This window comes from Triturus cristatus, chromosome 1_2, assembly GCF_964204655.1.
Source record: "Triturus cristatus chromosome 1_2, aTriCri1.1, whole genome shotgun sequence".
Taxonomy (NCBI): domain Eukaryota; kingdom Metazoa; phylum Chordata; class Amphibia; order Caudata; family Salamandridae; genus Triturus; species Triturus cristatus.
The window spans coordinates 294,950,576-294,966,303 of NC_140580.1; the positions used below are offsets into that span (position 1 = coordinate 294,950,576).

Below are 15,728 nucleotides of genomic sequence, written 5' to 3' on the forward strand. Positions count from 1 at the left end.
CACTCCCTACAGCTCTCGCGACTAGCTCAAAGCATATGGAGATGGGCCATACCTCAAAAATATATCTCCTTGTGGAACACCTTCCAGGAGTAGACAATCACATTGATGATCTGCTCAGTCGTCAACAACAGCAGATCCACGAATGGGAATTACATTCCAAAGTTCTCCTTCCGTTCTTTCAAATGTGGGGCTACCCAGAAATAGATCTGTTAGCCACACACCTGAACGCAAAATGCCCAAACTTCATGTCCAGGTATCCACACCCATTGTCCAAAGGCAATGTGCAATGGATAAACTGGTCAGGGACATTTGCTTACCCTTTTCTGCCTCTCCCGCTCATTCCATTAGTGGTTCAGAAGGTCCAACTGCATTCCCTCACAATGATCCTGGTTGCTCCCACATGGGCTCGACAACCTTGGTTCACAACCATGTTGGAACTGTCTGTAGTTCCGCATCAAAAACTACACCTCTCACCCAAGCTTCTCACTCAGAACCATGGAGAGATAAGACATCCAGATTCCACTCGAATCAACCTTGCAATCTGGCACCTGAAATCTTAGAGTTTGGCTACCTTAATCTCCAGCCAGACTGCATGAACGTCCTTAAAGAAGCTAGACGTCCTACCACAAAAGCATGCTATTCAGCAAAGTGGAAACTATTTGTAATTTACTGTACAAACAATCAAATCAATCCATTAGATGCTTCCCTTCAAAACATAATTTGCTATCTCTCACACCTACAACGCTGTACCTTAGCATACACATCTATATGATTGCATCTCGCTGCAATAGCCGTTTATCTACAAAACAGACAACACTTGTTTAAAGTGCCCGCTATCAAAGCATTTATGGAAGGACTCAAAAGAATAATTCCCCCTAGAGTTCCACCCTCTCCAGTTTGGAACCTTAATGTTGTCCTTACAAGACTCACGGGACCACCGTTTGAGCCTCTGCACACATGTGAACTACATTTCCTCACTTGGAAAGTAGCCTTCCTTATAGCCATCACATCTCTTAGAAGAATTGGTGAGCTCCAGGCACTAATCATACAAGAACCATTTTTACAAATTCATCTCAACAAAGTGGTTCTTTGGACTAATCCAAAATCTTTACCTGAAGTTGTTTCTGCCTTTCACTTCAATCAGTCTGTTGAACTACCGGTGTTTTTCCCCCTACCAGACTCAGTGGCAGAACGTGCTCTTTACACACTAGATGTAAAAAGAGCAATACTTTATTACATTGAAAGAACTAAATCTTTTAGGAAAAGCAAACTTTGTTGCTTTTTCACCACGCATAAAGGCAATCCCATTTCAAAAACTGGTATTGCACGATGGATAGTTAAATGCATCCAAATATGCTACATTAAAGCCAAACGCACATTTACTATTCCCCCTAGAGCGCATTCTACATGAAAACTAGGGGCTTCTATGGCATTCTTAGGGAATATACCCTTAGAAGACATCTGTAAGGCTGCAACTTGGTCTACACCTCACACATTCACCAAACACTACTGTGTAGATGTGCATGCAAAACAACAAGGCTGTCCTAAGAACACTTTTTCAAACTACTGCAACAGATACAGGTCAGCCACCCCATGGAATATAACTGCTGTATAGTCTATGCTAACGCATATGATCCACAGCTCATATGCCTCGAACGGAAAATGCTACTTACCCAGTATGCATCTGTTCTTGGCATGTAGAGCTGTAGATTCATATGCACCCACCCGCCTCCCCGAGTACCTTTATCTGCTGCAGTATTATCTTACTTAGATACACCACACATGGACATCTCTTCTATTCTTACTAACTCCCTTACCCTTTATGGCGAAAACAATCTGGGGGATGGAGTCGATGCCCATGCGCACTATCACCGTAAAGAGGAGTCGCCTACCTCTTGACTACAAACACTTCTTCGAAGAAAAACAAAGTGCAAACATCCGAGCTCAACACCAGATGGCGATCCATGCTAACCCATATATATCTACAGCTCTACATGCTAAGAACTGATGCATACTGGGTAAGTAGCATTTTCCTTTTAGGCCCCACACTAGTTTTCTTTATAGTCTATTCATAAAGATTCTAGAGTTCTTGAACTGTAAAATTGGCTAGAAGAAGGCAGTTCAGAAGACAAATTAAACTTCTGTGAAACTCGGTAGTAATAAATCTAAAACAGACAAAAAGGGGTTTCTAGAAGCATTAATTTAAATCCGTTACTCTTTCCAACCATTAGAGAGAGATGAAATCGAATCCAGACCAATCAGAAACCATCCAGTCAGTTTTGAATGGAAAAAGGCACACCGAAAAAAAGCAGCTGCTATTTTAAAAAACCCGCCCTTAATTCTTTTTCTTTTTGTAGCTTAGACGGGCTACAGTGCATGACCCAGCAACGGGAAAGTTGACCACCGCACAGTACAGAGTCTCTAAAAGGTAAGGGTCAAGCTGTCTAAAGCTTAGATGAATTTGACATTCTTAATAAAATTGAAAGGGTTTTTTTTTTTTTTTTTTTTTTTTAAAAGAGTATACATACCTGTTCTAAAATGCAATTCTTAAGTTTCCACAGTAGATGAGACCACAGGCTAGCTTAAATTAGGCATAACATTTTTTGCCTCAGACCGCACGGTCTCACAGGTATATTTTACCTGAATAAGAACATAATTATATGTTCTACTAGGGATTAACAGCTGCTGACAGCTAGGCAATATATAGTTCACAGGAATAAATGGCGTTATTAGTAGTGTGATAGCGTTTGGATTTATGCTCTCTATTTGGATACACTTCTTCAGTATCGCAGTCTCTAGCACATCAACTTGAAAGTCATCTATTTAAGAATAGGATTTTTTTATGATGAATGAATTTTATCTTTCATTCAATAATGGTAATTGTGAATACGCATGTGTAACAAGTGGAACTGACCATTACTACGGTTTTCATAAAGGCAGCCAGCCAAAATGTGACCTCTCTAGTTAGATAAATAAAACTTAATACTCAACATCGAACTATTAAAGCTTGAGAAATTATAGCACAGGCAAAAAAATAAGAGAGAGCATATGTTTGAGGCATATAAGCTGCAGATTGTATACTTTTGCATAGATCGCCATCTGGTGTTGGGCTTGGATGTTTGCACTTTGTTTTTGTCTTGGAAGAAGTCTTTATGGTCACGAGGTAGGTGATTCCTCCCTAGGACGATAGTGCGCATGGACGATAGTGCGCATGGGCATCGACTCCATCTTTATATTGTTTTTTTCCGCCATCTGGTTCGGATGTGAATTGCTGCGCTCCGGGTAGATATCGGTTTCGCATCCCCCTTCGACCCGCAATCCCTCTCCACTCGATGGTATTGTGTCAATCGCGTTTCCCTTTCCGACGCGCGCCTTAAAACAAACTCCTCGATCTTTGACGCGGTCCGTTGGGCCTCTCCGCGCCGACCACGCCTGCAGTCAATGGAAAGGACTCCTTTCAAAAAAATTCCCCTCGTGTGGTGCTAAGTTCCCACACACAGACTTACACGAGGTTTCCAATCTCTGCCTCTACCCAGAGAACGAAGATAAAAACTGCAAGGCCTGTGCATTGCTCAGGTCGAAGAAAACCATCTGTGATAGTCGGGTTCGACGTCACAAAATGTCTTGCGGAAGCAGTTCGATTCCAGACATCTTCGAAGCAGACCCCAATATCCAGACCCCAATATCCAGCCGGAACAATCAGGTGATGAAAAACAGTTCTCCGAGGCAGACAACTCCGATGCCGAAGAACAGACAGTCACCCCGGCTCAGCGGTCCATGAGTACTGAAACCCCTCTCCAGAAAAATAAACTGAAGGCTCCGGTAACACCCTCGCATTCTGGCTCGGGTCAACACCGGCAACATGTTTCAGACGCCCCGCCCTCGGGCCCGGCTATGAAACCTAAACTTAAACATAAGCCTTCCGGCTCGGGCTCGAGCCAACCACATTCCGGCGCCGGAAAGTCCTCCTCGGCACCGAAGCAACAAGTCAAACTCTTTGTCCATGCCGAAGACGGCCTTGACGCCGAAGCCCTCGGTATCGAAGCATAGCAAGGAAAAACACTCTGAACCGAAGAAATCTTCGGAGCCGAAAAAGGCTTCTGACTCCAAAAAATCATCAGAGCCGAAAAGTCTCGAAGCTGCAAAAACCTAAGGATTCTAAGACACCACGGAAAGCCTCACAAACTCCCTCCAAAGAAGGTTCGGACCCCAAATCTTCGACACCGAACAAAGACATTTTGCCCACGCAGCCTGTACCTGATTTGGCAGATCCAAAGCAATAAACTGTTTATTGATCCAATCACGGGCAAACTAGTCACCAAGCCTCCAAAAAAGAGGAAACCGGACACTGCAGAAGATCCTGCTATACCTCTCAAACCACAGGACATGGACTCGTCCCCACCTCCTTCTCCCCCTCAGTTAATCCACATCTATTGATTTCTCCACCACACTCCCCACAACCGATATTTTCACCTCAACCATCCGATAGTGAGGATGATACAGGTAGAGATATAGATCGACATGGGGATGATGATTCATATAACATCCCACATGACGTTGACACTTGGGGTGAATACAATAAAGATCCCGACCCACATAATGATCCGGATCTCTATCCATCTAAGCTGTTACCACCAGATGACAACACTGGGTTTGCGCAACTAATCAACAGGGCTGCCCAATACCACGGGGTCTGCTTACATTCCGACCCCTTAGATGAAGATTTTTTGCTGGAAACCTTTGCACCCTCGCAAAAGTCAACCAGCACCCTGCCAATGTTAAAAGGCTTGCTAAAACATCCCCCAGAAGTTTTTAAGGACCCAGAGCCAGGGTTCTCAATCCCAGGGTGGATAAAAAATACAAGGCAGCTCCCAATGACCCAATTTCCATTAAAGGTCAAATTCCCTAGGATTCCTTTGTTGTAACTAACGCAAGCATGCAAACTCCGAGTACAGGCGAAACCCCACCTTCTGATAAGGAATCCAAATTAATTGACTTATTCCGGGAAACGTTTTGCGTCGCAGGCTGCAAGCCATTGGCGGATCGCCAGTACCCAAGCTTTATTGGCCAGGTATGACAGGGCTCACTACAACAAGCTTGAAAAGCTCATGGAACACCTTCTCGACCAGTACAAACAAAAAGCCAACAACCTTATCCAGGAGGGCAAGCTCCTTACCAACACCTCAATAAAATGTGCGCTCGATGCGGCCGATACCGCATCTCGCGCAATTAACACTATCGTCTTGTTGCATTGACACGCTTGGCTCTGGGTTTCCGGATTTAAGCAGGAGGTTCAGAATGCTATTTTAAATCAGCCGTTTAATCAGGAACATCTTTTCGGCCCCGCAGTTGACACATCCCTAGAAAAGATGAAGCAGGATACCGAAACTGCTAAGTCTATGGGGACCTTACAGTTTCCCTTCCCCTAGAGGCTCTTTCCGCCGCTCCTTTTACAGAACCGGCTCCAAAACCATGGGTTCAGAACATCCCTCCTTCTCCTACAAGAGCCCCACTCAAACATCCCCGAAAGGATATTTTCGCGGAGGCTACAGAGGCAACAATAATAAAGGGAGTGGTCGTGGCAACAATAGCCGCACCCCCCTACCACTAAACAGTGACTTACCTGCACTCCATCCCCACCCACCCAATCATTCCACTCCTGTCGGGGGGCGTCTCTTACAGTTCCTACCTGTCTGGAGTTCCATCACAACAGACAAGTGGATAAGACCAATTATCCAGTATGGTTAGTGCATGGAACTCACTTCTACCCCCCCCCCCCCAAACAGCCTCCCATGTCCCCGGAACATCTAACACTTCTCAAACAAGAGGTTCTCTCTCTATTAAAAAAAACATGCAATAGAACCAGTCCCCTTGTCTCATCAAGGCCAAGGGGTTTACTCCCTGTATTTCCTAATCCCAAAAAAGGACGGCTCCCTCAGGCCCATACTGGACCTCAGACTGCTAAACCTCTACATTCAGTCACACCACTTTCACATGGTCACTCTTCAACAGGTGCTCCCACTACTTCAACAGGGCAACTTTCTCTCCACTCTGGATCTAAAGGACGCCTACTTACATACTCCCATTCACCCCGCTCACAGGAAATATGTCAGGTTTGTGGTAGATGGTCAACACTACCAATTCAAAGTCCTCCCATTCGGGGTCACTACAGCACCCAGAGTCTTCACAAAACGCCTTGCAGTAGTTGCAGCCCACTTAAGGAGACAGCATATTCATGTCTTCCCTTATCTGGACAACTGGCTCAAATCCCACAGCAGCTGTGTGCAACACACACACACACACACACACACACACACACACACAGTAGTGGTGGAACACACAAAACCTTTCCAAAGGGCGGCCGTTCCTGGACCCGGTTCCACAGACAGTGCTAACCGCAGACGCATCCCTCACTGGCTGGGGAGCTCCTCTTCAAACCCATACCATCCAGGGCATGTGGACCCCCCAACGAAGACCATTCCACATAAACTACCTTGAATTGTTAGCAATCTTCCTAGCGTTAAAATCTTTTCAACTCCACCTCCCAGGAAAAGCAGTCCTGGTCCGTACAGACAACATGACAGTAAGGTACTACATACAGAAACAGGGGGGAACACACACACTGCGGCTTTCACACCTAGCTCCGAGCATATGGAGATGGGCCTTTCTGCAAAACATAGATCTCCTTGCAGAACACCTCCCAGGTGTACACAATCAGATCGCAGATATGCTCAGTCGTCAAACACAACAGATCCACGAATGGGAACTTCATCCTCAAGTTCTTCTTCCATTCTTTCACATTTGGGGGCCACCCAGAAATAGATCTGTTCGCCACACACCAAAACGCCCAACCTTCCAGGTACCCACACCCATTGTCGAAAGGCAATGTGCTATGGATGAATTGGTCAGGCAAATTAGATTACGCTTTACCGCCTCTCCCACTCATTCCAACAGTGGTTCGGAAACTCAAACAGCATTTCCTCACAATGATCCTGGTTGCTCCAGCATGGGCCCGACAACCATGGTTCACAACCCTATTGGAACTATCAGTAGTTTCTCATCAAAAACTACGTCTCTCACCCGCTTCTCACTCAGAACCATGGAGACATGAGACATCCAGATCCCAATCAACTCAACCTTGCGATCTGGCACCTGAGGTCTTAGAGTTTGGCTACCTAAATCTTCCACCAGACTGTATGATAATCATTAAAGAAGCTAGACGCCCAACCACCAGAGCATGCTATGCAGCAAAATGGAAACGATTTGTCATTTATTGCACAAACAACAAAATCAATCCACTAAATGCTTATATTCAAAACATTATCTGCTACCTTTTGCATCTACAACAATGTAACCTAGCATATACATCTATTAGGCTACATCTAGCTGCCATAGCAGCCTATCTCCAAAACAGACAGCATTTGTCTTTGTTTTGAGTGCCCTCTGTCAAAGCTTTTATGGAAGGACTTGTGAGAATAATCCCACCCATAGTCCCGCCCTAGCCAGTGTGGAACCTAAACGTGGTCCTTACTAGTCTCATGGGTCCTCCTTTTGAACCTCTCCACAAATGCGAACTACAGTTCCTCACTTGGAAGGTAGCTTTTTTGGTTGCTATCACATCTCAGGAGAGTTAGTGAACTCCAGGCATTAACCATACAAGAACCATTTTTGCAAATCCATCATAACAAAGTGGTTCTTAGGACTAACCCTAAATGTTTACCCAAAGTTGTATCTGCCTTCCATCTCAACCAGTCTGTTGAACTCCCAGGGCCCGATTCACAGAACTAACTTAAGACAAAATCCTAAACTTACTACCATTTTGGTATTCACAGAAGGCACTTACTCATTTCGGTATTCACAGAAGTTAGGAGTCCTAACTTTAGGACTCCTAAATCCCTTCTGTGAATACCGAAAGTCTTAAAGTTAGGATTTTTCTCAGTTTAGGAGTCCTAAAGTTAGGAGTCCTAACTTCTGTGAATACCAAAATGAGTAAGTGCCTTCTGTGAATACCAAAATGAGTAAGTGTCTTCTCTGAATACCAAAATAGTAGTAAGTTTAGGATTTTGTCTTAAGTTAGTTCTGTGAATCGGGCCCCCAGTGTTTTTCCCTCAACCAGACTCAGTGGCAGAACGAGCTCTACACACGTTAGACGTTAAAAGAGCTATACACTACTACATTGAAAGGACAAAATCCTTTAGAAAGACCAAACAACTCTTTGTGGCTATCTCCCCACCTCATAAAGGCAATCTCATCTCAAAGGCAGGAATTGCAAGGTGGATTGTTAAATGCATCCAAATAGGCTATATCAAAGCCAAACGCACACTAACCATTCCCCCTAGAGCAAACTAGAGGTTTCTAAGGGATTTTTAGGGAACATTCCCCTAGATGACATGTGCAAAGCAGCATCTTGGGCTACACCACACACCTTAACAAAACACTATTGTGTAGATGTGCAGGCAAAACAACAAGCTAGTGTGGACCAGGCTGTATTAAGAACACTTTTTCAAACCACTGCAACAGATACAGGTAGCCACCGCTAAGGAGGTAACTGCTGTATAGTCTATGCAAAAGTATACAATCTGCAGCTCATATACCTCGAACGGAAAATGCTACTTACCAGTATGCATCTGTTCTTGGCATCTAGAGCTGCAGATTCGTATACGCCCACCCGGATACATCTATCTGTTCCAGTACTATCTTACTTAGATACATTACACATGGACATCTCTTTCTACTTCTTATTACTCCATCGTAACCCTTTGTGGCAAAAACAATGCAAGGATGGAGTCGATACCCATGGGCACTATCGTCCTAGGTAGGAGTCACCTATCTCGTGATTACAAAGACTTCTTCCAAGACACAAACAAAGTGCAAACATTCGATCCCAACACCAGATGGCGATCTATGCAAAAATATACGAATCTGCAGCTCTACATGCCAAGAACAGATGCATACTGGTAAGTAGCATTTTCCTTTTTTCCGCCATTTGTCTCTCATCCATCAGCGTGTGGGAAGTTCTACTAACAGGAGAAGAATCAAGATCTGCTGAAAGTTCTCAAAACCGGGAATCTGTGTCCTTGACATGCTCATGCTTGATATTTGTGGTTTGGCTTACCTCAGACGATCATTCCGACTTGCAGGCATCCTCTGCTACCCGATCTTACTATAGCAACATAAGTTACATTTCAGAGAATGTAGCTTAGACAGGATTTGAATATTGGTATGTGACGTAAAGGCTATATATGTTTGGGGCTGTGTCCCCATTCCCCTTTATTTTTTGCATGTCTGTTGGAAGAGAGTCTTGCGACCTGGGATTTTGAAACGTGGTGCGGGTAATCTCTTTATGTAGGCTGTGGTTCTTTAAGGAATATTCTTTTGGACATGAATTTGCTGAACTGTGGAGGGAGGCCCTCTATTGGTGGTACTTCTAAGAGAACTTAATCTGGACAACCCAGTGTTGTTAAATAGGTTTGGTACAGAGTTCTTGCTCTCTAAATGAATGAGCTATTTAACGTTGTTCTTTATTTCGAGTTTCACCACGAAGTACTCACAGTTGAAAAATATTACCAGACATATTATGGTATTTTACGCTCACTTCCCCAACTGCCCTACTCCCCCGCCAAGCCCCCATCTCCCTAACAACTGCAACATATCCCATTAAGAGTTGATGGATTAGTGGTTCAGATGATCGACATGCATGCCTAGAATAACTTAATGGAACCTGACATGTCCATTAAGTATGATTGTTTTGCTCTTTTTGCTCAGGCAAAAAGCAGCCATGTATAGTAATATGACTTAATCAAGAGTGCTTTTGATTTTTTTCCTCCACCCTTCCTACTCAGGTGGTTGAACAGATCCATCCTCCTGCACAGTGCCTTTCTAAGAGCAGGGCCTAGATGTGTATTTAAATTGTGGTAGAGCGTTTTACTGGCAGATGAGCAAATCAGTGGCCAGTTATCTCAAGAAAACAGATAATTAAAATGCTCTAACTTAAGACCATTTCTTTATTCTGAAGGCCATACTCTCTGTGCCAAAGGAAAAACGGATACTATTTTTACACAAAAGATATACTATGTGAACAATGTCTCTGTCCTACAGAATGGTAATTGATAAAGTTTTATTTGGCCTTAAACAATATCATTTTCCAGGACTTGCCTGCAGCAATTCACAACACTGAAGTGAACAGGCTGGGGTAACTCCGGTCCCATGCGTCTGTGGCAGAAACTCTTGGCTGGGGCTTGCCATGTAAAGACCTATTAAAATCTGAGGGATTGAGAAATGCATTAGAGGATCGAGCTACATGGGAGCAAATACTTAAATTAGACCTATGTATGTCTAGGCTTTTCGTTTGTTCTGCTGCTTGCAAAAAATGTGTGTGTTTCCAAGCAGGTTTTAATTTCCACATCTTCTCAAGCTGTTAGTTGAAGGTTTCCTCTCTAGCTGTCTCTGCCCTGTTTGTGTCTGCTTGATTTCTGACGTCATGGCATATGGACAGTTTCCCCATTCAGGTAGCCAGAAAAGTAAGAGAGGGCTGTGCAACAGCAAATGTCTGCCATGAAGTCTCTGAATAAAATTGTCCTGTTTTATGCTCTGTATTTTAGTCTTACTTTAATGTCCCCTTGGACAATTTTTAAAGTTTGCAAACCTGCAAAATGCAACTTGCTGTAATCCGAGTTTCCACCAATTAACAAAAATACGTTTTACTGCTTGAGACGTTACCACGATGTTATCTCAATAAGGCCCCATCCAGTTTGGAAGTTAAATGGTTTACCTGTTTTAATTCCCATGTCACTTGTATTCGTGGCCTCTATTTAATACTTTCACCTTGTGATTTGGTAAAGGGCCTAATTAGTGCAAATTAAGTCCGAATGAGGTTTTGGTGTTTACCTTTAAAGAACTTTTATCATGCAGGAAAATGCTAGTTAGTCAAACTCTGCTATAGTTTCTGCCCAGAATCATATCTGAATTACATTTTATATGAACTGTGTATAAGTGACTACTGTATACCGCCTAGAGTGGCTGGTGAGTCAAGTTGCTTACTTTGTTACGAATGTCCAAAAACTTCAGTAAAAATTGGTTATCAAGAAACAAAACCTCTCTTAAAGCAAAGAGGCCACTCCACAGCCTCAATTTGTTGAGCAGTATCCATGTTTATCTTGACAATCTGAAAGAGACCATTAGTTATGGATTCCTCACCTTAGAATTACCCCCAGGCGTCAGACTGGATCCGGAGAATTTTTTCCTCCGCAGGAACTCAGTGGGTCGATAGGTGGCGTCAGTCAACTCCGCGTTCGTCATTGGCATCGTGGTTGCTAAAATGTCACAGTATCTACTTAGACGCCTCCCTCGCACGCTGATGTCAGTTTCTTTTTCCGCGCCAGCCAGCGCAGATTTGGAGAGAGGGGTACCTCGAGTCACTTTTTGACTCAGTTTTTTACGACTTTTGTCGACACCTTTTTTGAGTCGATCGACTCCGGGTGCACAGAGTGATGTCACATCGGACCGACTTAAAGGCTTGCGAATCCTGTCGCAAATTGATGTCGGTCACAAACCTGCACCTCGTGTGCCTTTGGTGCCTGGAGCGCAACCACGACCCAAAGTCGTGCTCCGCCTCCCGGGCCATAAACCCAAAGTCTTTGCAGGTGCGGTCCAGAAATTTTCTCGAGGCCCGGCAGTCTGCTCTGTGCTGTTCGAGGTCCCAGTCGAGAGGGAGGTCGCAGAGCCACCACCACCATTCGTCACCGAATTCTTCGTCTTCGGTAAGTCGAAGCACAAGAAGAAGCTGAAGAAGCATCGTCGCTCTTCGTGTTCTCACCATCCTTCTGCCGACGGGAAGCGGAAAGTAGTCGTCTGGCTCTGCCCGCTGGGTTTGTTGGGTCGACTCCGGCCCTCCCTCAGTTTCTGGGAGTTGGAGCGACCCCTGCCCAGCTTCCATCTTTGGGCAGCCCGACTTTCGGTGTGCCCTGTGGCCCCGCAGACTCAGTTAGGGGCTCCAGGCCTTCAATGTCAGCAGCTTCGGCTCCAGCGCCGCAGGGATCCAGGCCTGGATCCGGATCGGCGCCGTTTGACCTTGTGACACCTCCGGCGCCGAATCCAGTGATGATCCCCCCCCCCCCCCCCCCCCCCCTGCTTCCGATGCCAGTTGTGTCCCCAGCCGGCGTCGGCCCTGGCCTCCCCTTCGATGAGAACACTGAGCCAGACCAACGTCGGGACCGGCGCCGACCGGCACTCTTGTACCCCTGTTCTCCCCTGATGTTTCTTACCACCTTGAGTGGTTCACAGGAGAGGGTGAGGAGGACTGGGAGGGGTCTGTGGGCCCTCTTGCAGACCAGTTGGAGGGACCAGACTGGAGAGAGGAGTTTGGTGAGGTCAGTGGTCTGGACACCTCCCCAGACATTGGCATGCTATTCCCCCCCCCCCCTCCCGTGGCTACGGAGAAGGTTGCATCTCACGCAGTGGTGTTGCGTAGGGCAGCAGAGGCCTTAAACCTGGAGCTTTCTACAATGGCTGTCAGGACTAAACCCCTGACAGGTGCATCAACCGGCAGCGGCCTCTTAGGAGCCCTGCTGCCGTTCAATGAGGCCGTTACGGACATTCTTTTGGGCACTTAGTCCAAGCCCAACACATGATTGCCCGACGCCACCGCCCGACCCCAGGCGACCCCATTTTCCTCTCTTCCCATCCTACCCCTGAGAGCTTGGTAGTCCAAGCCTCAACATCCAAAGGTGCATTTCCTGACACACCACCTGATAGGGAATCCAAGAAGCTGGACCACTTGGGACGAAGAGGTTTTCTTCCTCCAGCTTGGGACTGCTCCCACAGTGCCCGGAGGAGGTCAGGCCTTGCTCTCCTGTGCTGTTGCCGAAGGGGGAGACGCAGCGAAGTTAACCATCTGGTGTGGGCTGGACACTGCCGACTCACTGGGCAGGACGATTTCCACATCAGTAGCCCTGAGATGCTACGCCTGGTTGAGAACTTGGCTTTTCTGGGGATGTCCAAGCAACGCTTTTGGGCATGCCCTTTGATGGCCGTCGCCTGATTCTAGGGCTACGGCCAGATCCTTAGGCCTTGCTTCCACCTCCCGCCCAGCGCAGTCTGCTTTTTGCCCCATTTGTGGCTAAAGAAAGGGTGTCCCGCCATGTTACACCCAGAGTCACAGGCTTGCGCAAGCTGTCCAGCCTCTGCGCGGTTGGGGACGTGGATCCCACTGCTTTGGGTCGGGGGGGCCTGCGGGCGGGCCAGTCCACCAGCGCCCCCACTGCAGCAGCCTCCAAACCCTCCTAGTCCAACTTTCAGGCCCATCAATCTGCAGTGGGCGGCAGGATTTGCTATCAGCTCCTCCACTGCCTCAACTTCACGTCAGACAAGTGGGTTTTGCAGATAGTCTGAACGGGCTACTCCCTCCCCTTCGAGACTCCTCCTCCATCCATGGCTCTTCAATTCCATTGCATGTCGGAGGATCACCTGGGCCTTCTCCAACAGGAAATTACGGCTCTCTTGACCAAGGGAGCCATTGAGCCCGTTCCTGCCCCAGAAGTAGGTTGTGGTTGTTATTCCCACTACTTTCTGGTGCCCAAGTAGGACAAGGGCCTGCGTCCTATCTTGGATCTTAGGAACGTCAACCGCCTCCTCCGGAAGGAGAAGTTCAAAATGTTGACACTGGTTCAGGTCCGGTCTGTTCTCAACCCTGGAGACTGGATGGTAGCGTTGGACTTGCCAGACACTTTTTTTCACATCCCCGTCCTGCCTGCCCACCGGTGTTACCTGCAGTTCACGGTAGGCCACGAGCACTTTGTTTACCGTGCTCCCCTCTTGCCTTACCAGCGCCCCTTGGGTGTTCACAAAAGTGATGGCGGTGGTCGCAGCTCATCTGCGCAGATCAGGGGTTCCAGTCTCCCCTATCTCGACGACTGGCTGTTGAAGGAGGGCTCGCCCCAGGCTGTCGTCTCCTACCGCCAGACTATGGCGGACCTCTTGCATTTGCTGGGGTTCACTATCAATGTGCCGAAGTCACACCTGATTCCCTCTCAAAACCTCCTTTTCATCAGAGCGGCTCTGGACACAGCGCAGTTTCGGGCTTATACTCCCGAGCAGCGAGTCTGGGATATTCGGGCTATGATTCCGATCTATCAGCCTCTATCCCGGGTATCGGTCAGAATGACCCTGAGGCTTCTGGGCCTCATGGCCTCCTGCATCCTGCTAGTGGACTATGCCAGGTGGCATATGTGGGCTGCTCAGTGGGACCTGAAGTGCCAGTGGGCACAGCATCAGGGGAATCTTTCTGATTGCGTGCAGATCTCGGAGGGCACTGCACACCAATTGCAGTGGTGGCAAACGAACTGAGATTGGGTCAACGGCAGATCCCTCTCCCTCCCCCAACCAGAGTTCACTGTGGTGACAGATGCCTCACTGCTGGGGTGGGGCGGCCACATGGGAGAGGCAGAAATCAGAGGCCTCTGGCCTCCGGCGGAGTCCGGTCTCCATATCAAACTTCTGGAGCTTCTCGCGATTCATCTTGCACTAAAAGCATTCCTTCCCTCTGGGAAGAGTGGTGCAGGTGTGCACGGACAACACCACCGCCATGTTGTACTGCAACAAACAGAGTGGGGTGGGGTCGCGGACCCTATGTCAAGTGGCTCTCCGCCTTTGGACATTGCTGGAACATAAGGGCATATCCCTGGTGGTTCAACACATGGCAGGTACTCCGAACTCTAGGGCGGACTAACTCAGCCGCAGGTGCATGATGGATCCCGAATGATGTCTTCACTCCTAGGTGGTGCAAGGTCTCTCTCAGCAGAGGGGAGAGCCTTGGTTAGCTCTATTTGCCACCGAAGAGAACGCGCAATGTCAGCGGTTCTGTGCGTTGGAATTTCCAAGGCAGCCCTCTCTAGGCAACGCTTTTTGCCACGAGAGAAGTTGCGGTCTTCTGTATGCCTTTCTGCCTATACCACTTCTGCCCAGAGTGTTGAAGACCAAGCGCGACCGGGGCCAAGTCATTCTTGCGGCCCCGGATTGGGCAAGGAGAGTCTAGTATCCCGAGCTATTACACATGGCCATCGATCCTCCAATCAGACTGCCTCTGCGGGAGGATGTTCTGTCGCAGCAGCAGGGGACGGTCCTCCACCCGAACCTGTCCAGCCGCCTCCTCCTTGCTTGGAGATTGAGCGGCTACAGTTCACAGCTTTCGACCTTCCTCCCGAAGTCTGTAATGTTATCCTGGCAGCCAGGCGCCCCTCCACTAAAACGTTATACGCCTGTAGATAGAACAAATTTGTGGCATGGTGCGTGGCAAAGGCTGTGGATCCCCTTTCTGCCCCCCTTTCATATGTTTTCTTTGGCCCAGCAGGGCTCTGCTCTGGACACTCTCAAAGGCTATCTTTCGGCCATTTCGGCCTTCCTTCGGCTGCCTGACCAGGCTTCTCTTTTTAAGTCACTATTGTAAATCACTTCCTTAAGGGCATTGCTCATTTGTTTCCTCCAACTCTTTTCGTGATGCCCCAGTGGGACTTGAACCTGGTTCTTACTTATCTGATGTATGCTCCTTTCGAGCCGCTACATAACTGTCCGCTCAGACTCTTAACCCTTAAAACTGCCTTTCCTGTTGCCATCACCTCTGCTCGCAGGGTGAGTGAGCTACAGGCTCTGTCTTCTAAGCCTCCTTTCCTGGTTCTTTCCAGACAAGGCTGTCCTCTGTACTAGGCCTTCTTTCCTGCCTAAAGTGGTTGCCT

At 47.3% G+C, this 15,728-nt stretch overlaps 1 protein-coding gene across 6 annotated transcripts in view; it reads left to right on the forward strand.

Moving 5' to 3' along the window:
- Window positions 1–15,728, forward strand: part of P4HA1 (prolyl 4-hydroxylase subunit alpha 1) — a 346,224-nt gene that overhangs the window by 210,474 nt on the left and 120,022 nt on the right. For 2 of the 6 annotated variants that reach the window (XM_085603809.1, XM_085603814.1), the window contains exon 9: window positions 2,358–2,428. The exons of the other annotated variants lie outside the window; for them this stretch is intronic. In XM_085603809.1, the coding sequence (XP_085459935.1) occupies window positions 2,358–2,428 (71 nt within the window). The remainder of the gene's footprint in view (window positions 1–2,357; window positions 2,429–15,728) is intronic. 6 annotated transcript variants of the gene reach the window in all.